Source organism: Hyla sarda, chromosome 1, assembly GCF_029499605.1.
Source record: "Hyla sarda isolate aHylSar1 chromosome 1, aHylSar1.hap1, whole genome shotgun sequence".
Lineage (NCBI taxonomy): Eukaryota > Metazoa > Chordata > Amphibia > Anura > Hylidae > Hyla > Hyla sarda.
Genome location: NC_079189.1, coordinates 380,174,501 through 380,199,020, shown reverse-complemented (window position 1 = coordinate 380,199,020; position 24,520 = coordinate 380,174,501). Strand labels below are relative to the sequence as shown.

The following is a 24,520-nucleotide window of genomic DNA, read 5'->3' as shown; positions in this document are numbered from 1 at the left end:
GCTTAATCCTTTTAGTACTTTTTAGCAGCTGTATGCTACAGAGGAAATTCTTTACTTTTTGAATGTCTTTTTTGTGTTGTCCACAGTGCTCTCTGCTGACACCTCTGTCCGTGTCAGGAACTGTCCAGAGCAGCATAGGTTTGCTATGGGGATTTTCTCCTGCTGTGGACAGTTCCTCATACGGGCATCAGCTGTCAGCAGAGAGCACTGTGGACAAGACAAAAAAGAAATTCAAAAAGAAAAGATTTTCCTCTGTAGCATACTGCTGTTAAAAAGTACTGGAAGGAATAAGATTTTTCAATAGAAGTAATTTACAAATCTGTTTAGCTTTCTGGCACCAGTTCATAAAAAAAAAAAAAAAAAAGTTTTCCACCAGAGTACCCCTTTAAAACTCACTTTCCAGAGACAATATTGGAAAAAAAAATCTCCCCCAATCATTACAATAATTTCGCTTCATTCACGTCACGCTTTATAGAGCGTCCATCACATGATCGCCATCCTCTGACTCTGATTGGGCACGAGCTGCTGTTTACACTGGCACCAAGCCCCCCCCTCATTGCCCCCAGCTTGTTGTGAACCAAGGACACCGCTCTATGCCCAATACTAACCGCGCAGCCGCAGTGCTCGCCGGAAACACAACCTACAGCCAATCAGCGGCGAGGGGGCGGAGTCACTGGCGCGTTCTGACTGTTGTTAGTATAGAGCGGACCATCCGGTCCATGGGGGAGAGAGCGAGAAAGTCAACATGTCAGCCTCCATTGTGAGGGCGACCATCCGGGCTGTCAGTAAGAGGAAGCTGCAGGCTACCCGGGCAGCTCTTACACTGGTGAGTAACGCGGCGTGTGCACAGAGGCCTGCTTATCGCGGGGAGGGAGGTGACCTTATGGCAGTGAGCGGCGGTCACCCTGGGCACGTTATAATGTGGGTGCCGGACAGAGTGGATCAGATAATGTTACTGTCCTGGTCACATGTCATGATTGCTTAATCACCCGGTCTGGCACTTGTGACGTTGTTATGTGGGCACAGGCTGGCGTGGCTGTCTGCACCCAAGGGTATAATGTGAGGCTGGGTATGACATAGATGCCTATGTATATTTAGGGGGACAGTAGTGGGCATGTGATGAATGGCATAGACACAGTGTGAGCCCAGCCTTATGCCAGTGTTGGGCCTGAAACATCTGGTTATTATAAGGTGTCACTACTAGACTTGTTCCTAAGGATACGTTCATATGGGCAGGCTTAAGGTTTCCTACTGCCAGTATAAGCCGCTCCAGAAAATCTACAGCAGATTACATTGACTTCAATAGGGTCTGCTGTGGAAATTCTGCCACGGTTTAGGCTAGGTTCACACGGCTGTTTACTTCCATCCCGCTTTTCTCCCGTCACTGCCTCCCAAACGGACCATACTACTAATGGATGCAAACGGATGACATTTTGTGGAATCCTTTTGTATCAGTTTTTCATCCATTAGTATGAAAAGTCAGCCACCTACAGACTCCGGGAGTACTACTACCCCCATCATGGAACATACATTTAGTAGTGCAGGGGCTGAGGGGTTGATCTTACCGGGTTTCACTTCTGAGACCCGATGCAATCAGAAGTTATTAAGCAGGCTCTGCTCCTCTGCGATGTATAGTGTGTTTTTTACTTTCATTTTTAAATTCCCCGCCGGGAGCCCTAAATGGCCAGTACCAAGGGTTCTTTAAAATGAATATTGGGAGTGGGAGCGGGGGCCATATGTATATTAAAAGCACTGTGGGGCAAGATATATAGTGCTGAAGGGGGACAGACATATAGTGCTATATATCTAGCCCCCGAGCGCGTTTATAAAGATATGCCCCCCGCCGGCGCGTTTATAAAGATATACCCCCCCCCCCCCCCGGCGCATTTATAAATATAACCCCCCCCGGCGCATTTATAAATATAACCCCCCCCGGCGCATTTATAAAGATATACACCCCCCCCGGCGCATTTATAAAGATATACCGCCCCCCCCCCCCCCCGGCGCATTTATAAAGATATACCCCCACCCCCCCCCCCCCCGGCACATTTATAAAGATATAACCCCACCCCCCCACCAGCACATTTATAAAGATATACCCCTGCCGGCGCATGTATAAAGATATACAACCCCCCCGCCGGTGCATTTGTAAAGATATACCCCCCGCCGGCGCATTTATGATAATATGCCACCGCAGCGCTAAGTGTGAAAAGTATTCTATCAGCAGCGCAGTCTGCCAGGGAAGCATCATAAATGCGCCGGTGGGGGTCATATCTTTAAAAACTGCTATGCAGGGGGCATATTATAAATGCGCTTGGGGGGGGGGCTAGATATATAGCACTATATATCTTGCCCCCCCCCCCCCACAGTGCTTTTAATATGAATATCACCCCTGCTGCCACTCACAATGTTCATTTAAAAAAAAAAAACCTTGGTATCGGCCATTCCGGGCACCCGGCGGGGGATTTAAAAATGAAAGTAAAAACACACTCCCCTGCTTAATAACTTCTGGTCGCATCAGGTCTCAGAAGTGAGACCCGGTGCGATCAATTCCTTGGCCCCTGTACTACAACCCCCAACTCCTGCAGCTGGGGGAACTACTACTCCCATCATTGAAACAAGTCTGTTCCATGATGGGAGTAGTAGTTGGCCTTCAGCACTGCAGGATTCTGCTAATGTCACCTCTTCTGAGCATGCTCAGAAGTAATAACAACTATTATAAACTGGGTGCAAACGGATGACATTAAAGTTTGCCATAAACTTCAATGTTGATTTTCTAATATTCATTTCTATTCTGTTACTTTTGTTGGGAGAAAAAATACTGCATCCAACGTCTTTTCCCCCTTCAAAAAAAACTGAACAGGAAGCAACCGGGTGATAAAGGATTGTAAAAAAAAAAAAAAAAATGGGATTACTTTACAGCAGTGTGCAACCCACTTGAAAAATTATTAAACGGATTGATAACGGGCATTTATTAACGGGTAGACGGCCGTGTGATCCAGACCTTAAACTGGCAGCAGGAAACTTGCTAAACATCCATCCATGTGAACGTACCATACAGGAACCGACCCATGAGCTTGTGTGGACTGGAACACTTTCATAGCAAGATGCATCAAATGTCTCAAATTTTTTTTTTAATGTTTACATGATGTTTAAAACTCTGAAATCTGTCGTCCATGCTTCAGCGCTGGTCGTCTTCTGCATTCTGGGGCCCTCCTGCCTTGTGCCGTGATGTGCTGAGCAGCAGTGTGATGTAACGGTCCGGGCACCAAAAAGAAAGCCCTGGCCAGTTACGCCACACTGCTGCTCAACGTATCACTGACCTGGGCGGGACATCGCTGCGGTCGGCAATAAACTCAGCGCAATGTTACGTGTCTTGCTCCAGGATGCGGGCAAAGATTGGGGCTGGGAAGTTAATGGGATAGTTCAACGAAAAACAACTTCTTCCCTATCCACAGGAAAGGGAATAAGTGTCTGATTGCTGGGAGGGAATCTTTTTCCCGGCACCCCAGCTATCTGAGAGGAGCGCGTGGTATAGACGGCACATGCTCCATTCCTTACTTTAGGAGCGCTGAAGATGCCGGAGTACAGCACTCTTCCAGCACCTTGGCAGGAGATCACAGGGGGACACCTCTGCGATCAGGCACTTATTCCCTATGCTTTGGAGCTTTGACAGAGGGAGGGGGCTCCCTTTGTCTCTCTCCTATAGCATTCCGCTACGATCGAGGGGTGCTGCATGTTACCTGGGCAGCCGAGGTCTTTACAAGGACCCCCAGGTCTGCCCCGGTTATTGCCTGTCAGGACGTGCCAGAGGCATGTTGCCTGCCAGTGTAAAACTGGCAGGCAGCATATAACTGCAATGCTTAGGAATACTAATTATTCCAAAGCATGAAAAAAAGTGTAAAAAAAAATAAAAATAAAATATTTGAAAAAGTGTTAAATTTTTTTAGTGTAAAAAAAGTACATTTATTAAATATAATGAAAAATAAAAATGCATAATGTGTAGGATCACACGGCGCATATCCGCAGCATATTACATGCTGCGGATGCCCGCCAGCAGTCATGATAATCAGCTCCCTGCTGCGGCTGGGTAGCTTTGTGTGTCTACTTATAGCGGCTGATTTCCCGCCGGCAGTCATGAGCGGACACACTGAGCTACCCAGCCACAGCAGTGATCTCCCCCTTGTGACTGCCGGGGGCATCCGCGGGGTGAAATATGCACTCCGTGACCCTACACTGCGTCCCGTCATACGCGTTTCAGCAGATCGACCGATTATCCGATATTCACGATTTTTGACATCATATCGACAATTACCTTGCCGATAATGCCCCATTGCCTCCCCCATCCTTGGTTTTATAATTACCTGTTCCCGGGGTCCGCGCTACTTCTGGCTCAGTGCGCACAGTGACAGCTCAGGGCGCCGCCGGAGCCAGAAGTAGCGCGGACCCGGGAACAGGTAATTATAAAACCGGGGATGGGGGAGGCAATGGGGCAGCAGCGGTGGTTGGGCTAGGGAGGACCCCAGGACTGGCAGGGGGAGAGAAGCGGGTGGCGGCAGCGGTATCTGGCCCCGCAAAAGCCGCTGCAGTTCATTAATTTAAAGTGCCCGCTTTAAATCATTGATCTGCAGCGGCTTCTTCGGGGGGGGGGGGGGGGGAGATTAATAACAGATAACTTATACTGGAATATCGGTATAAGTTATCGGCCTCAAAAGTTCACATGGTATCGATATCGGCCCTAAAAAATCAATATCGGTCGATCCCTAATGCTGACATTTACTGTAGCAGCTCCATTCATTTGTGAATGAGACTGCTACAGTATACATTGGCATCCCTTTTTTGACATGACAATGGATACCTATACTGCAGAAATGCAGTATGTATGGGGACTATCACCCAACCCCACCCCCTACCCCCCTCCAACAAAATAAACTAGTTTTTTCAAAAAAAAAATTTATTTTATTTTTTTTAAACACCCCGTGATGGATATATTGGCCATGAATGGGTGCTTATTCCCATAAACATGACGGATATATCCATCAGGAACATTAACTGTCAGACAGCGGCTCGTCACTGCTAGCCGACCAAGGACCGATCAGAGCGGTCCCTGGTCCAGCCAATACACTTGTAAGGGTGCGGTATTATTCTGACAGCTCTGATCCTTTGCAGGCATGGGGTGGGGTCTATAATTCATATAATTATGCCCTGAAAGCCAAAGGGGGCTCCTCTCCTTCTTGGTCCTACCAGGCGGTCAGCGAACCAAATATGGCCTAAGTAGGGGTACTGCCCAGCCCAGGACGAACAGGGTGATAAAATATGGGGCATTTCCTCCATTTCAAAAGCGACTTACCAAAATGATGTCCCACAAATGAAGAATTTGTGGGGAAAAAGCTAATTGCTATTTTTACCACTGACTTTGAAATAATTCTAGCCACACAATAAGGGCTCAACGTACTCACTTTTGCCCTAGGTGAATACTTTAGGGGTTGTAGTTTAAAAAATGGGGTCACTTCTGGGGGTGCAGTATTGTTCTGACAGCTAGAATGCTTTTCAAGTTGAAGTGCGACCTAAAATTTGTATAATGATATCCTGAAAGCCAAATGGGGCGCCTCTCATTTTGGGTCCCACCATGTGGCCATGCAACCAAATATGGCCTAAGCGGGGGTATTACCTAACACGGGACGAACATCGTAATAAAATATGGGGCGCATTTTCTACTTTTCAGATGCAATGTACAAAAAATATGTCCCACAAATTATGCATTTGTGAAAAAAAAAAAAAGAACATTTACATTTTTCCACTGACTTTGTAACCATTCCAGCCACACAAAAAGGACTCAATGTACTCACTTTTGGGGGGTGTAGTTTGCAAAATGGCGTCACTTGTGGGGGTTCTTTATGGTTCTGGCAGCTAAAACCCTTTGCAGGCATGAAGTGCGGCCTATAATCCAACCGGCCTAAAATGATGCCCTGAAAGCCAAATGGCGCTCCTCTCCTTCTGGGTCCTACCACGCGGCCAAGGACCCAAATATGGCCTAAGCAGGGGTATTTCCAAACACGGGCCGAGCAGCTTAATAAAATATGCAATTCTTTCAATATCAGAGGCAATGTACAAAAAATATGTCCCACAAATGATGCATTTGTGGGCGCAAAAAAAAAGCTAATTTCAAATTTTTGACACTGACCTTGTAGTAATTCCTGCCAAAAAACTATGGTGTTAAAATACTCACTGTACACCCTAGCGAATACCTTGAGGGGTCTAGTTTTTAAAATGGGGTCATTTGGGGGGGGGGGGTTCCTATGTTCCACCACCTTCAAATTTCTGAAACCTTGCATAGCTCATTTAAAAAAAAAAAAAAAGTACTTTCCACATTTTCAAAATTTCAAGTTAAATTGTTAGGCTTCTAATTCATTTAAAATGTTAAAGGGGTATTACAGGCAAAAACTTTTTTTTTATATATCAACTGGCTCCGGAAAGTTAAACAATTTGTAAATTACTTCTATTAAAAAATCTTAATCCTTCCAATAGTTATTAGCTTCTGAAGTTTTCTGTCTAACTGCTCAATGATGTCACGTCACGGGAGCTGTGCATGATGGGAGAATATCCCCATAGGAGCGGGACGTGAGTCATCAGAAAGCAGTTAGACAGAAAACAGCAACTCAACTTCAGAAGCTAATAACTATTGGAAGGATTAAGATTTTTTAATAGAAGTAATTTACAAATCTGTTTAACTTTCCGGAGCCAGTTAAACTACAAATGATATCGGCTTACTTTACTATGTACATGAAGGACAACGTGTGAGAAAAAAAAACAATGTCAGAATTATCGTGATTGGCAAAATGTTACTCCGACATCCCCGATTCGAAAAAACAGGCCTGGTCTTTCAGGGGGCATACAGGTTTACTTGTATTGGTCCTTAAGGTCTTAATAAGTCCCCATAGGGGACTATTTATAGCAACTAGTTGATTGCTAATACTGTACACTGTTCTGCATAGGGAATAGCACTGATCAGTGTTATCGGCTATCTTCTGGCAGACATCCGTACGATCGCTGATGTCGGCCATTACCGACTGGTCCCTGGACATGACGCACATGACCCGATCATCGCTCAGATGCTCGCTGTTGTGTACAGGACATAAATGTACGTCCTGGTGCACGAAGTACCACCGCACCAGGACGTACATTTACGTCCGCGGTTGTTAAGTTTTAAATATAAATTCTTAATCACATGATGAAAAAATCTTAGAGTGTAAAACAAAGGCTAAAAAAGCCACAAAAAAACCTACATTATTTTGAAAAAAATACCACAAAACCATTTGGAGGACACAAAGTATGTCTGAAGGGATCGTATAGGTTGTGTCAGAAACAAAATCGTTTTGACAAACCTTGTCAGGAATACAATTAATTGGTGGAATATTTTAGAGCCTTTTGCAAGCGTAAACCTGTTTCCAGCCTAGGAGGGGTCAAGTTGGAGACTTATTATAGTGGCTGTATATGTAATATAGCTGATGGCTATCTCTTCTGATCTGCAGGTCTGTTTAGTTCAGCTGGGAGGGGAGATAAAGTTCTGCCAAACAATATGCTGAAAGCCCGTGGGTTTGGTCTTTCTTTTTCCTGACCTATACAAATTCAATGTGTGTTTGTGTGCTTTACTATATCTAATTTTAAATAACTATGCCTACAGTGCAATATTTTTGGAGCACTACATACAATGCATTCGGAAATTTTTGAGACCTTTTTCAGTTTTCACATTTTTGTTTTTTTCACATGCAACCTTTTGCTGAAAGTAAAAAATATATATATATATATATTTTTATTTGAGATTCCGCTGCAGCAGAGATGTTTCTGGCAAGGAAATTCCGTTTTCTGTGTCTGTAGAAAGACTTGAAGTCTTTGGGTTCAATCCAAAGCTTCATGTTTGGAGGAACCCAGGCTCTACTCATTAGACAACAGCATTGCTACACAATTTTAGAAAAAGCTTCTAAAGCAAAAGTTGTTGGGAAAAGTCTCTAAAGGGCAACTGAGACAAATTGTGCGACAAATATGAAACTTTAGAAGATAAAAGGAAGGGTATTACCGTTCTCAAGCTAAATCCTGTGTGTGAGATGTGTATATATGTTTAGAAGAGAATGAGTAATACTAAAGTACAATTTAAAATAGATCGTATTTATTGTTGAAGAAAAATGCACATACATTAGTGCTTTTTGTGGTGTCTGCAGGGCCCATTAAGAAAACCCACAGGGCACTGTATAATAGAAGGTATTAAAATCTAAAATAGAAATATGAAGTGCAAAACTTGTACACCGCTGGCTATATACTATTAACCTATAAAATGTGGAGCTGTATATATTTGCCGCAATGGATATACTTGTGAGGCTTACAGTGAAGTATTCGCACGGCGTTGTTGCCGTTATACGCTGCACGTTTGCATCTCGCAATCTGTAGGTCTTGTTTTGCCAGCATACAAGATAACGTTTATGACACGCAGTCACAGTATCTGATAATATATATATATATATATATATATATATATATATATATATATATTTATATTATATTATAATATAATATAATATAATATGTGTGTGTACACACACACACACAGTGGGGCAAAAAAGTATTTAGTCAGCCACCAATTGTGCAGGTTCTCCCACTTTAAAACATGAGAGGCCTTTTATTTTTATCATAGGTATACCTCAACTATGAGAGGCAGAATAGGGGGAAATAATACAGGAAATCACATTGTAGGATTTCTAATGAATTAATTGGTAAATTCCTCCGTAAAATAAGTATTTGGTCATCTACTAACAAGGAAGATTTCTGGCTCTCACAGACCTGTAACTTCTTCTTTAAGAGTCTCCTCTGTCCTCCACTTGTTAATGGCACCTGTTTGAACTTATCAGTATAAAAAACACCTGTCCACAACCTCAAACAGTCACACTCCAAACTCTACTGTGTCCAACACAAAAGAGCTGTCGAAGGACACCAGAAACAAAATTGTAGACCTGTACCAGGCTGGGAAGACTGACTTTGCATTAGGCAAGCAGCTTGGTGTGAAGAAATCAACTGTGGCAGCAATTATTAGAAAATGGAAGACCTACAAAACCACTGATGATCTACCTCAATCTGGCGCTCCATGCAAGATCTCACCCCGTGGTGTCAAAATGATCACAAGAACGGTGAGCAAAAATTCCAGAACCGCACGGAGAGACCTAGTGAATGACCTGCAGAGAGCTGGGACCAAAGTAACAAAGACTACCATCAATAACATACTACGCCGTCACAGACTCAAATCACGCAGTGCCAGATGTGTCCCTCTGCTTAAGCCAGTACATGTCCTGGCCCGTCTGAAGTTTGCTAGAGTGCATTTGGATGATCCAGAATAGGATTGGGAAAATGTCATATGGTCAGATGAAACCAAAGTAGAACTTTTTGGTAAAAACAACTCGTCATGTTTGGAGGAGAAAGAATGCTGAGTTGCATCCAAAGAACACCATACCTTCTGTGAGCATGGGGGTGGAAACATCATGCTTTGGGGCTGTTTTTCAGCAAAGGGGCCAGGACGACTGATATGTGTAAAGGAAAGAATGAATGGGGCCATGTATTGTGAGATTTTGAGTGAAAACCTCCTTCCATCAGCAAGGGCATTGAAGATTAAACGTGGCTGGGTCTGTGAGCATGACAATGATCCCAAACACACCACCCAGGCAGCAAAGGAGTGGCTTCGTAAGAAGCATTTCAAGGTCTTGGAGTGGCCTAGCCAGTCTCCAGATCTCAACCCCATAGGAAACCTTTTGAGGGAGTTGAAAGTCCATGTTGCCCAGCGACAGCCCCAAAACATCACTGCTCTAGAGGAGATCTGCATGGAGTTATGGGCCAAAATACCAGAAACAGTGTATGAAAACCTTGTGAAGACTTACAGAAAACGTTTGACCTCTGTCATTGCCAATAACAAAGTATTGAGATTAACTTTTGTTATTGACCAAATACTTACTTATTTTCCACCATAATTAGCAAATTCTTAAAAAATCAGACATTGTCATTTTATAGATTTTTTATTTATTTATTTATTTTATTATTTTTCTCATTATGTCTCTCATAGTTGAGGTATACCTATGTAACAAGGGGATTGTGCAGCACGACTGGAGTAGAAACTTAGATTACCGAGGTTAACTGTGTATGGCACTTCATACCCAAGGTGCCTGGCTAAAGACACAAAGTGTGAAAGAAAAAAAAGGTAAGTTCTCAAGTAGTCTGGTGGGAAGGAGAGATGGAAAGAGAAAGGGAGTAAAATAAGATGGTGAAAGAAGGGAGATTAGACGATTGGGTGAAAAATATAAAATTTTATGAAATGATGACCTACAAATGGGTAGGTGTGTGCTGGAGGGGGTAACGCAGCGCCCTTGCGGTTCCTCTCCAAAAATGAAAAATAAATAGGATAAAATCAATAAGTAAAATAAAATATGCAAAAATAAAACTTCTGAAATCCCCAGATGGTGAATAAAATGTCCTATAGGTCAGAGTTAATAGATATGTATACACATTCAGGTGCAAAAACTGTAAAAGGCAGATATACAGTATCATAAGAGGCACAGTAATTTGTGGCTGTGTTGATCCTGTATAAAAATGCAGTTTTAAATGTACGTTAAATAAGTGCAGAAGGTATGCATCCTGTGAAAGAAAAACAATGCAATGTGGTGTAGCAATATGCACAGTCCTGTAGGCAAAAAGGTATTCTGCAAGTTCCTGTTAGGTCCCTAGGGTCCTGTGGAGAAATAATGGTGGGACTATGTCTCTCTCACCCTGTCCAGCTGGGCAACAGCCTGGTGCAATGTCTTCTCTGCTCGCACTGCTGCCGGCACTCCAGCTGTGCGGAGTGGTTGCTTGTCAGGAAGACTCTCTCACCCAGGGAGCGCACAGGAGCAGGAGCGCGTTCGCAGTGGAGAGTGGGTTCGCCATCCTCGTTAATCCGGCTCCGATCCTGTGTGAGGCTGAGTGATGTGGAGCACGCTCAGGGGAAGGAAAACAGCGCTAAATTTGAATTCTGGCCAGTGATGTCCAGTCTCTGGTGGTAAATAAGCCGTATCAGACACTAAAGGGCAGTTAGCGATCTGTGGTATAATCCTGGGGGTTCAGGTGAAACACACTAGGGCTAGTCGCGTTTCAGGAGACTACTCCTTTCTTCAGTAGCTGGTTTGTGATGGGGGTAGTGATCCTTTTATATTCAGTGGTCTGAGGTCTAATTAGGAAGAAGAGGAAAGTGGATTGGAGTACAGAGAGAGGGAAAATATAAAGAGAAAAGCAATAGTAAATGGGAGAAAATGGAATGGAGAGTGAGGAACATCTGAGCACAGCAGAAGGTTTGCTGCAATGTGGTGTTATCCATAATTTTGAAAAACAAAGTAATTTGACCCACTCTCCCAAAGAAACCTCCAATCATATATACCAGAGCCCCCAATCTTGGGATAAAAGTGGCCCACCCTCCATTAAAAAAATCTAGTGAGTGTTAAGAAGACCAAGAACTGTCTGAGCCTGAAAGGTTTCTTCCACTGCGAAGTATGTAATAACTGCAAAATCACGCACTTCCCCAGCAAGATATTGAAAATTTCTTCCACAGCAAATGATTTTGAATGGGAAATCTGAGTTCCTGTCTTGTAATAGTGAAGGGGTCATATACGTACTAGAGTGTCCGTGCAAAAAACAGTATATTGGCAGGACCAAAAGAAACCTGAAATCAAGAATAGCGGAGCATATCTACAATATCAAGGGATTGATGAAACACCCACTAGCAGCACATTTCTCAAGATGTCACAACAAAGATCCATTGGGGTTGACATTCACAGTGATACAAACAGTTGGAGAGGAGGGAACTATACAACCCGAATGTCAAGAGCTGAAACAAGAAAGATCTAGGACTTCAAGAGCATCGAGCCCAAAGGTCTCAATGCAGGGTGTGAACTTTTCGGTTACCTATAAAATCCAAAGGGTTTCTCCAGTCACGCCAGGTACAGAGCCAGGCTGTCCCCAGCGCCCGTACGTGCCCAGACTTTGAACCTCATTGGCCCCCACTTGAGCCCCTATGTGTTTGACCTTCTATAGTTCATAATTTGTATTTCCACCACACGTCATTCTAAGAAAGACATTTTAGACTTTTATATGTAGCTATTATTATTTTATTATTTTTCTACACTTTTACCATCATTGTTGTTTTTAATATTACTGATATTAGTATAGAGACATCACTACCGCCACAAATATAACATTTATAACTTTTATTACCTTTCCTCTTACTTTTTTTTATGGTTGTATGTATATTTCATTATTTCATGATATATTTTTAATATTCATTATTTGTTTTTACCTTATTATCCTTAATTTTTTATTCATTTATACTCCTTTGTTTCCAATTTCACAGTTCTACATCCATTCATCAGACATCATTAGTACCATTACTATTACTGATGACCATTTCTTCTGTCAGTATCACAATCAGGATATATTGAAAAATCTTTTCAATGATCATTATCATCATAACTATATTTAGATCAACATCACTGATCCAATTCCTTTGTATTATTTATAACCTAATTGACATCCCACTTGTAATGTTAATATACTAGTAGTTTTCTATAGAAGTCCATTCTGCTTTTCAAAATTATGGATAACACATTGCAGCAAACCTTCTGCTGTGCTCAGATGTTTCTCACTCTCAATTCCATTTTCTCCCATTTACTCCTGCTTTTCTCTTTTTTTCTTTTCCCTCTCTCTGTACTCCAATCCACTTTCCTCTTCTTCCTAATTAGACCTCAGACTACTGAATATTAAAGGATCACTACCCCTATCACAAACCAGCTACTGAAGAGAGGAGTAGTCTCCTGAAACGCGTCCAGCCCTAGTGTTTCATCTGATTTCGCCCCCCCCCAGGATAATACCACAGATCGCTAACTGCCCTTTAGTGTCTAATACGGCTTATCTACCACCATAGAGACAGACATCACTGGCCAGAATTCAAATTTAGTTTTTTTTTTTTTTTTTTTCTTTCCCCTGAGCGCACTCCGCATCACTCAGCCTCCCATAGGAACATAGAATCGGAGCCGGACCAACGAGGATGCCGAACCCACTCTCCACTGCGAACGCGCTCCTGCTCCCGTGCACTCTCTGGGTGAGATTGTCTGCATGACAAGCAACCACTCCGCACAGCTGGAGTGCCGGCAGCAGTGCGAGCAGAGAAGACATTGCGCCACGCTGTTGCCCAGCTGGACAGGGTGAGAGGGACATAGTCCCACTGTTATTTCTCCACAGGACCCTATGGACATAACTGCCTAACAGGAACTTGCAGAATACCTTTTTGCCTACAGGACTGTGCATATTGATACACCACATTGCAGTGTTTTTCTTTCACTGGATGCATACCTTCTGCACTTCTACATTTAACGTACATTTTGGAACGGCTTTTTAATTTTATTTTTATAGGATCAACGCAGCCACAAATTCCTGTGCCTCTTAGCAAACCGTATATCTGCCTTTTACAGTTTTTGCACCTGAATGTGTATACGTATCTATGAACTCTGACCTATAGATATAATATTCACCATCTGGGGATTTTAGAATTTATGTTTTATTTTTGCATATTTTACTTATTGATTTTATCCTATTTATTTTTTATTTTTGGAGGGGAATCGCAAGAGCCCTGTGATACCCCCTCCGGCACACACCTACCCTTATTTGTATGTCGTCATTTCATAAAATTTTATATTTTTCACCCAATGGTCTAATTTCCCTTTTTTTATCCACTTTTATATCAGACTCCCTTTCTCTTTGCATTTCTTCTTTCCTCTTCTCCCCCCCCCCCCCCCGCCCCTTTTCTCACCAGACAACTTGAGGACTTTTACCTTGTTTTTTCACACTTAGAGGTATACCCGTGATGAAAATTACAGGCCTCTCTAATCTTTTTAAGTGGGAGAACTTCACAATTGGCGGCAGACTAAATACTTTTTTCCTTACTGTTTGTGTATAGATGTATATGGTCGGGTAATGGATGTCCGTCACTGGAAGTGGATGATGACGTTACAGGTGATAGATCACCAGCTTGTATAGTAAATCAATGCGTTTCTTGGTAACTGTATGCTCCTGATGTGGTGACATACTGGAAAGCTTGGCTAGATGCGTTTCGAGACTTTCTTGTTCTTTCAATAGCTGCTGATGTCAAATTTCCCAACACTCAATCCAAATGAACATCTCTGTGATGTGCTGGGGAGCAACTCCAATCCATGGACACTACTTCACAACTTAGAAGACTTAAAGGGGTACTCTGGCCCTAATATATCTTATCCCCTATCCAAAGGATAGGGGATAAGATGTATGATCGCGGGGGTCCTGCCGCTGGGGACCCCTGCAATCTGTCATCGAGCACCCACCTTTTTGAGCTCTCCGCAGCGCTGGAGGCTCAGTGTGTAGCGTGACAACCACAGGGTCCGAGTATCGTGACATCACAACTCCGCCACCATGTGACATCATGCTCTGCCACCTCAATGCAAGTCTGTTAAAGATAAATCCCTAATGAATAACTTTCTAATTGCTTTTAGTAAAAAAAAATGTGCCTCCTTGCATGTGTATTTTAACTGTAAAAACTTCACCACTAGGAGTATCCCAAGCAGTCCTGGCCGCAAGCATTTCTATTGATTTCGGACTCATGGCATGTACGCATACAGCGCAGCTCCCCATCTGTTAATCAGACAAGTGCTGGTATCTCAGCAGTGCGTGCTCCTGACTCGGCCGGCCTGCGCGTGCTGGCCCCGAGTCAGTGGAGCACTGCTCTTATTAGGAAAGATCTATCATGATCTGCCTTGGCAAAGTCTGATCGAGGTCGGAAGCAAGCCCTGGCAGGCATCAGATAACATTGCGCCTGCTGGTATTTTTAGGAGGTTTGAAGTAAAAAATAAATACAGCAATAGCGTTAGTCAGTCAGGGACAGATGGGGTGGGGGATTAGGGAGAATGTAGATGATAAATATTCAAAAAATTTTAAACAACCATATTACATGTTTTTGATCTAACGGTGCCCATTTGAAACTAGTTTAAGCAAGGGAAAGGCAGTAAATTCTAGTTTTCACAAAGGCTTTCAGTGAGAATTGGTGGTAGTGTGTAGTCTCATTTGTAGAAATACATATCAGATTCAATTCCTGTGCAGAAGGTATTGGACTTTCTTTTTAAAGCTACTGTATTTTAAGACTGCTTTTACACTATATATAATTCTCAGTTTTTAAAAAAATCCATTATAATGACCCGTTAACATAACTATTAAGAACGGATGCATGCACTATTTCTCCCGTTACTTTCTCCAGTCACAAAAGAACATCTGTCATTAATAACAGGCTATGAAGGGTTAAAACGGGTAATGTAAAAATCCCATAGACTATAATGGGATTTTGTAACGGCAGTTTTTTAATGGTTTTGTTAACTGGTCATTATAACAGCTCTTTAAAACGGACATTTCTATAGTGTGAAAGCAGCCTAAGCTAGGTAACCCCTCTGTTATTCCCAAGACTAAAAAAAAATTCTATCTTTCTACAGACTCCATCTGCTGTGAATAAAGTGAAGCAACTACTAGAAGTCAAGCCTGACAATGTAAGTAGGACAGTGATGAAAAAAAAATCGGATTGCTTATTGATGGGGGGGCTTCAGGTTTAGGAAACCTATTTTATAATACCCTATTAGAGAATTTGTAGTAAATAGAGGTAGGTTCAGGACCCTCCTCTAGTAGCATATGTACAGAATGGCTGTTATGATTGTGTGGACACCCAGTGATGAGTTTTTCAGGGAACTATTCCAACAAATATAGTGGCCGACTGCTTTATAGGAGTACTCGGGGATATGTCATTTAACACAACTTTTTGACTTTTTGTCCAGACCTTTCAATAGTTAAGATCACAACAGGTCTCTTCTCTTAAAACCCACTGCGATTACAGCCGTGTGAAGTGGTAGTGCACGCCTCACTCTCTGGCTGTCAATCAAATCCGACCTTTTTTTTTTTTTTTTTTTTATGCAGAGAAAAGGTAAAATATGCCGCCACGCACTTCCCCTGCTTATAACACACAATTGCAGTGGGCCTCAGAAATGATGTGCAACATGTCAAAAGTTGTTTTAACCTCTTAAGGACGCAGGGTGTTCCCCTGAAAATAATCCAGTGTGTCTCTTCTTGAGGAAAAATAAATATAAGACCGTGTCTTATTTTCGGGGAAACACTGTGTGTGTGTGTGTGTATATGTATATTCTAGCTTAATACCCGGCGTTGCCCGTTTTTTCCTTCCTAATCCTTGTTGGGGAGGAAAATAAACAAGGGTTTTGACTTCACATCCCATCCTCATATATTGTTGTCATATCCCGACCTCCTATCCCGTCGTCATATCCCGACCTCCTATCCCGTCGTCATATCCCGACCTCCTATCCCGTCATCCTATCTCGACCTCCTATCCCGTCATCCTATCTCGACCTCCTATCCCGTCATCCTATCTCGACCTCATATCCCGTCCCGTAATATGTGTACCAGTTATTTAAATATCTCCAGCCATATGGAAGTTGTGTGAGAACATACATTTAGCATTAACTTTCATGCGACTTTAAACAAAAACCCTGACCCTCACAAATGGGGGTAGTTAAGGGTTAAATTAACCATCCTATATTTTAAGTGGACATATAAGCAACATGTGGCCAAGTATTATCGAAATATCTCCCGCCGTTTGGAAGTTATGGAGTAACATATATTTCCCATTGACTTGTACGAGACTTTAAAAATAAACCCCGCCCCTGGCAAATGGGGGGGAGTAAGGGTTAAATTACCTATCCTATGTTTGTTGTTGACATCTAAGGACATATAAGTACTTACGGTTCCCGTATACGGCTGGGAGGAGGGGGGGCGGGGCTTAATAACGGCGCCCGCACTCAGCCGTATAGGAGAACCGTATTTAATGCATGTCTATGAGCCGACCGGAGTGAACCGCAGCCTCCGGTCGGCTGCGTTTTCGGCCGTATGTGGTTTCCCGACCGTAAGCAAAAACGCGGTCAACCACGTAATTGCAACTTTTTGGTGGGTTTTATGTTTGTTTGTGTTTTGGGCAAAAGTTGCAGTTCATAAATTCATTACCACTACATAAGACTAACCCTTAACTGGTCTATATGCACTTTTTTTTTTTTTTGTGTAAATCAAAAAGGCACAAGAAATAGGTTTAAGTGCAGCTCTGCGCCTAAATAGAGACAAATCTACACACAAAAACAGCTCTAAAGATAATGATAAATGCCCCAAATGTGCTTTGCTTTTAAACATACCATAAAGGAGAACCTGCAATCCGTGCTGGGCTATTACCTTTCATGTCAGCCCTTGCATGGAGTAACTATATCACTAGATGTACTGTCTTGTATTTGTGTTTTTATTTAAATTAAGTAGCAATGTAATCCTACTGAGTTGTAGAATAATTTTTACTGTAAGTACAAAGGGGAGATTTATCAAAGCCTGTTCAGAGGAAAAGTTGCTGAGTTGCCCATAGCAACCAATCAGATCACTCACTTATTTAATTTTCCAGAGGCCTTTTCAAAAATGAAAGAAGTGATCTGATTGGTTGCTATGGGCAACTCAGCAACTTTTCCTCTGGACAGGTTTTGAAAAATCTCCCCCATAGTATAAAAAAAAAGAAACTCTCCAAAATCGCAGTTGTGACACATTTTATGGTAAAATGAAAGGTGTCATTACAAAGTACAATTGATCCCACTAAAAACAAGCCCTTAAATAGGTCTGGAGATGGAAGGAAGAGTTATGGCTCTTAAACCTTTAAAGGGGTACACCGCTGCTGGACATCTTATCCCCTATCCAAAGGGGATAAGCTGTCTGATCATTGGGGTCCCGGTGCCACGACCACTGCCTGATTCCGTCAGCAGTGGTTGTGGCATCACGCCACCTCTATTCATGTATATGGGAGGGGGCGTGACAGCCGACTCTCCTGCTCCCCTAGACATAAATGTAGGGGAGTGGCAGCACGGGGGCGTGGTTGTGACGTCATGATCCGGGCAGCCCGCTCCAAGCGTTCTGATCAAAATGTTTGAAACGCTGGGGCACGGTAGTTACCCCTTTTTAAGGACACAGCCAATTTTTGTTTTTGTTTTTTGTCCATGAGTTCTAAGTCAGAGTAGTCCTATATTGGTTATTTCTACTTTACTTCTGTCTTTTAAGACTATAGGTTATCATTTGCCTTACAAATTAGTGCGCAGCTCTATAAATAGCTTATACACTGCTTCTGTTAGCATTATCAATGCTCCTTATAGTTAAGACTTGTTCACTGGAAGAAAATATGTATTGATTTACTTTGATATGACACGTTCAGCTTGTTAACGTATTGAGCCTGGTATTTGAATCCCATCAGGATCAGGCTAATTAAAATTGTGTTTTTCATTCCTTTTTATTTATTTATTTATTTTTTTTTTTTTTACTCAGCATCCGTATTAATCACGACATCTGAGGGATTAGTGGTGGACATCAGCATGATCGCTGATGTCCGCCATTCGCGGCCGGTCCATGGCTGTTGATAGCAGCCGGGACCTGCTGTGCATGATACAAGCACTGCTCTGGTGCTTGCGTCATGTACAGGACATAAATGTACGTCCTGGTGCGCAAAGTCCCATCGGATCAGGACGTACAGTTACGTCCTATGTCCTTAAGGGGTTAAACATTTGGTCAATACTGTCCTTGGTGATACGCAATGTTTTAAGTTTTTTTTTATATTGGAAAAGGGGGGTGACTTAAACTTTTAGTGTGGAGGGTTAATTTTATATTTGTAAATACTTTATTGCATTTCTTTTGACTCTTTTTATTTATTTTTTTTAGACCCCCCCCCTAAGGGACTTGTATGAGCCATCATTAAATGGCTCATACAGATCAATGCTGCACATCTGTGATTCAGACCACTATACCACCAACACTGTATTCAACAACAATTTAGACACTGCTATAAGCTTTGACAGCTGCGTCCAGAGGGTTAATAGTCACACAAATTAAATTAGCCAGGAGCCTCTGGGTATGGAGTGGAATCATGATGGACCAAATCCGTCATGGGTCGTGAAGGGGTTAAGGTTTAAAGTGTTCCTGTCAACAAAATTTTTTTTGATATATTTGCCCTCATTTACTATTGCAAACCCGACATGTTTTGTCAGGTTGTGCGCCAGATTCTGTCACGTTGCGCCAGAAATTCTGTCTGCGCCAGATTTTGCGCCAGAATTTGCACCAGAATTGAAAAAAAAAACAACTAACTCTCCATTTTGCTAAGAAACCCTGAAAAAGGGGTGTGGTCGTCAGAAAAGGGGGTGTGGTCTCCGAAAAGGGGCGTGTTCCCGACATTTCACAAAAAAACAACATGTTTACTAAGGTTTCCACAGAATGTGGAAAGCTTAGTAAATACCATCGGAAATAAATTGTAGGGAATTAAAACCCACAAAGAAACCTACACTCCACTCTTAGTAAATGAGGGCCAATGTAAATAATACAATTATATGTATACTTGTAATGTAATATACATTGGTTTAAAAAAAGTGCATATTTTTGTCCCTGCAGCTATTGCCTGTGTGTCTCTGTGAGGAGTCCAAATACAGGAAAAGAGGGTGAACAAGCAGGGCTCTGTGCACTGAGGCTCTATGACACACTCCCGGCTCACACATCAGGATGATTGACAAGCCAGGAGGCTGCACAGAACCCTGCTTGTCCTGTCCTCACTTTCTGTATTTGGACTCCTCAGGCTATAGCTGTAGGGACAGCATTTTTCACCCAATAATTTGTAACCAATGTATATTACAAATATACATATAATGGTATTATCTACATTATATAAAAAGTTTTGTTGACGACAGGTACACTTTAACAGTCGTCTGGTCTCTAGCAAGTTTATATATGACTTGCATGCAGGGCATATAAAGTATATAGCAACCTATTCACTCTTATGTTAAGACCTTTACTGCCAGGATAGATTAGGACTCTAAAGTGAAGTATAATCTGAGAGCTGCTGAAATTGTGTTTTTTTTTTTTTTTTTTTTTTTTTTTTTTTTTTTTTTTCTTTTCCAGATTGGGCTAAAAGTAGCTGTTCGCACTAGAGGCTGTAATGGCTTGTCCTATTATCTAGAATATGCCAAGTCTAAGGGCCCTTCAGATGAGGAAGTAATTCAAGATGGTAAGTTACTAGTCACAGCTTTTTGTTTTCTGTTATTGTCTGTATTAATCTAAGTGATACGATGTGTTGTCACTGTAAGGGTTTTGTTTCACGGGGCAGCTATTACATGCGGATGAGACACCCTGTCCACACCAAAAGGTATATTCACATGTGGCAGATTTGTTGCAGTAATTTCTGCCACTGTCCCCTTTTAGATGAATGGAACTGATTTTCATTTGGATTTTTGCAACAGAACTGTTGCTTGTGAACATAGTCTGGTCATTTGTGCAGTTATCTTCTGTCAGAAATATATAGTTTAGCCCCCTTGGCAACATCCATTGTTTATATATTGCGCTGCCATTTTGTGGTTGGCACAATCTTTTATACATAAACAACGTTGTGAAGGCAAAGCTTTGACAGTATGTAGGAGGGCAAAGATTTGGCAGTAGCTATCAGTATTATATAACAGAAGTCATGTCACAACGGCTAAAATGGGAAAGAACTCCAATCCTGCCTTTAGCCCCTTATATGCTACTGTTACCACTAACTGATGCATCCAAGTGGTTAGAGGAAATTACTTCCTCTCATACCCTTCTCCCCCTTTCAGGACACAGTTGCAGCATGCAGATTGATAAGAAGCATTGCAGTACATTGTGTAAGCCAACATGCTTACACAACCTCCCTAGAATTTAGGGAAAAAAGGAACTAAGAAGAAACAGTCAAATCTCTTAAAAGAATTTAACAAAATAACACTCCTCCCCCCCCCCCCCCCCCAATCAAAAATGCTATATCATGTAAGGAAAATAACCTGGTGTATGCCATAAAAACATACCAGAATTGTTGGTTTTTGTTCATCCGGCCTCCTGAAGAACAAAAGAAAAGAATAAATATCAAGATGTCATGTTGCCCCATTTGTTACCAATGAAAAGGTCATTCTGCAATAAAAATAAACCCTAACACAGCTATGCCAATGGAAAATATAATAGTCATGGCTCTTAAAATATAGCAACACAAAACCAAATGATTGCATGATATCATTGTATTCATACTGACCTTGTCTCAGGCAGATTGATAAATGTGTGCCATTGAGTTTACATATGCTTTAGGGCAATATACTCTGTGGAAAATGTGTTTTGTAACATTATGACATGAAAGGGTTGTCTTATTAAAATGCATGAGTCTGTCTTCTTGCACTAAAGCACTTTTCTTTTGTTGTTTTGTGGCAGGGGTCAGAGTATTCATAGAGAAGAAAGCTCAGCTAACTCTTTTAGGAACAGAAATGGACTATATAGAAGACAAACTTTCCAGTGAGTTTGTATTTAATAACCCAAACATTAAAGGAACCTGCGGATGTGGAGAAAGCTTCAGCATTTAATTCAAAAGCACTCAAGTCTACGCTCAAGCTCATGGAAATGCCATCATATTCTAGCATTGTAAAGCACTTTGGTTGAATCTCAGGCGTTGTGACATGTTGCTAAGTTAATTTGCCCTAATAAAGGTTTGGATTGTTTTGTAAACTAAAAGCCATTTCAGGCAGTTTTTATGGTGATGATGTTGGTCAGTCCAAATTAGGCACAGATCACTTATTAATGGGTGCCTTTTGTTTTCCCTCTCTTTTATACAGGTTGTGTGGCTTTTAGCAAGGCTTTCAAGTGTTAAGTGATCTTTGCCTATATAGTCAAACTTTATAATTGATCTACATTTATATGAAAATTTTTGGTGGAAACCGTATACATAAAATATTAACAGGGCACTTTAGTTATGCTGTGTTCTCCTGCTGTATTACTAACACAAAATTTGCCTTTTTATGTCATACCATGGACCTAATGAAATGGAGAATTTGTAATGTATAGAATGTGCATGACAAAACAAACATCTGGTTATGGGGTGTCCCATAATAAATCAGTTTTTAGATATCTGCTTTTTCCTGACAGCTTCTACCTAAAATTGTTCTTATTACAATTAAATGTATTATCCAGAAATTACAATTGAAGGGCCTTTTACACTGGTCAATGATCCGGACATAACATGCCTAGTGTAAACATCCCAGTGATCTGTTGACGGATGGGCAAACATTTGCTGGCTGCTGACCCCTTTTATAGAGGTATTGTATCTTCATTTTGTTGAAGCACATCTAACTGTAAACAGAATGTGCCGTTGACAACCATGCATTTCCATAAGTAAAGGGGTTTGAAGAAACAATAGCATGAGAAAACATTGCCCAATAATTGGAAAGTATAAAATTGGGAAATGATCTGCTTCCTGTTCCTTTTGGTGGACGCTCGGTAAAACATTGCCATAATAAGACCCCCACAGCCGCCTGCATCTCCCAGAAATGTAGGCAGTGGTACACTTCACTTTCCCACTGTGACTGAAACCCTGACTGATCAAAACTTTCTCATGTGCGTGTGACAAATTATTTTTAAATGACTTAAGTGCTTTAAAGCGTACCTGTCCGATCCCCCAAAAAAGTTATTCAGTACCTAATCCTGACCATGTATATCTAATTTTTATGCCTCGATCACCTATATTTATTATTAAATACCTCTTTTCATCAGCTCATAGTGTTAGAAATCCTCTCAGGGGAAGGGGGTGTGTCCCTCCTTGAAGTAGTGGGAGGTGATTGGTGTCCATAATGGTGGGATTTTCAGGAGCCATTTTCTTAAATATTTAAAAACATTTAAGCAAACAAATTACAGAAGGTCTTTCACTTTCATCAGTAACAACATATAAAAAGGTTTTGGAACATCTTTAGTACCAGTTGACTTTCACAATTACTTTTACCTTTAAGCAATGAAGTTATGCATCAAAAAAAAACATACCCCCCGCCCCTCTATATCTAGCACCAGTACTGCCCATTAACTGCTTGAAAGTTGAATATATTTTACAGTTGCTCCCTTCTCCTTTGACATGTCACTTTTCCACTCTTCATATTACTATGATCCTCAAAGATGATAAATATTCTGTATAAAGATCTCTATTCACTCAATATGTTGTTAGAATCTTTTATAGTCCCAGGGATCTCTTCTGAGGGACCAAATTGACACTTGGATTGGATCACTATTAACTCTTCATTAAGTCTCAATCACCCCTATTAAACCATTTGGCTTTTGTGCAAATTAAACACCTTCAAAACTTCTATAAACTCACAAAGATACACATTAATGTAAGCGGCTAATTTTGATCAAAACAAGTTAAACAATGACCGATTGTTTTAGCCGACCTGTGACACTGTTCTAAAATGTAAGGGGTATTCCAGGAAAAACCTTTTATTTTTATTTTTTTTATCAACTGGCTCCAGAAAGTTAAACAGATTTGTAAATTAGTTCTATTAAAAAATCTTAATCCTTTCAATAATTATCAGCTGCTGAAGTTGAGTTGTTCTTTTCTGTCTGGCAACAGTGCTCTCTGCTGACATCTCTGCTTGTCTCAGGAACTGCACAGAGTAGAAGAGGTTTGCTATGGGGATTTGCTTCTACTCTGGACAGTTCCCGAGACAGGAGTCCTCAGAGAGCACTTAGACAGAAAAGAACAACTCCACTTCAATGGCTCATAAGTACTGAAAGGATTAAGATTTTTTTAATAGAAGTAATTTACAAATATGTTTAACTTCCTGCTGCCAGTTGATATATAGAAATATTTTTTTCCTGCATAACCCCTTTTTTAATTCAGTCTTATTTAATATTGTCATCTGCTAAGCTGATTCGAGTGCCTGGTGTCATTGATGTGTGACCAATCTGAATGACTGTGATCACTTTATATGGACTAATGTGTGTGGCTGTGTCTGCAAAAGGATCAGTCATTGTTCAACCAACAACCTGTTTCTTGCCAATGTATATGGCCGCCTTTTAAATGTCCTGTTTGATGCTTCCTATGAGTAGTTCAGTCTCAAACTACCTGTATTTGTTCAATTATTAAGATATGCAAAATGTGTGTGTAATATAATATCTAAGCACTGATGTATTTCTGTTCAAGTACCCTCAAAACGCACAAGTAGATTCTTTAACTTGAACAGTAATTTATAATATGGAACACGTTACAGCTTGGAAAAGCCAGTGTCTTGTGTTGTGTACATTTTGGTTTAAAAAAAATAAATAAACAAACTATATGTTGATCAATATTGTTCTATGTTTTCATTACTAGGGCAGTTCGATTCCTGCATGTAGTGCGGTTTTAAGGCCCCTTTCACACTATAAAGTTGTTCCGTTAAAAGATCAATTATAAACCTCTGTTAGAAAAGCCTTAAAAACGGATGTTAAACGTCTGTTCGAAAATACCATTTTTTTTTTAATTAGCCATTATGGCCCGTTATAAATAACTGACGTTATTTGTGAC

General features: G+C 41.3%; 1 protein-coding gene across 1 annotated transcript; it reads left to right on the top strand.

The window, feature by feature from the left end:
• The first annotated feature begins 645 nt into the window (after window positions 1-645).
• Window positions 646-24,299, top strand: ISCA1 (iron-sulfur cluster assembly 1). The gene is made up of 4 exons (XM_056524525.1): window positions 646-826; window positions 15,573-15,626; window positions 20,101-20,206; window positions 21,412-24,299. The coding sequence occupies exons 1-4, from the start codon at window positions 746-748 to the stop codon at window positions 21,558-21,560; spliced, it is 390 nt and encodes a 129-aa protein (XP_056380500.1). The 5' UTR covers window positions 646-745; the 3' UTR covers window positions 21,561-24,299.
• Window positions 24,300-24,520: the final 221 nt, after the last annotated feature.

Bases quoted from the DNA above. Each gene is read 5' to 3' on its own strand.
- ISCA1 (XM_056524525.1), top strand. From the start codon at position 746: ATGTCAGCCTCCATTGTGAGGGCGACCATCCGGGCTGTCAGTAAGAGG. The intron at 827-15,572 runs GTGAGTAACGCG...ATCTTTCTACAG, and splicing joins CCCGGGCAGCTCTTACACTG to ACTCCATCTGCTGTGAATAA. The intron at 20,207-21,411 runs GTAAGTTACTAG...GTTTTGTGGCAG, and splicing joins TGAGGAAGTAATTCAAGATG to GGGTCAGAGTATTCATAGAG.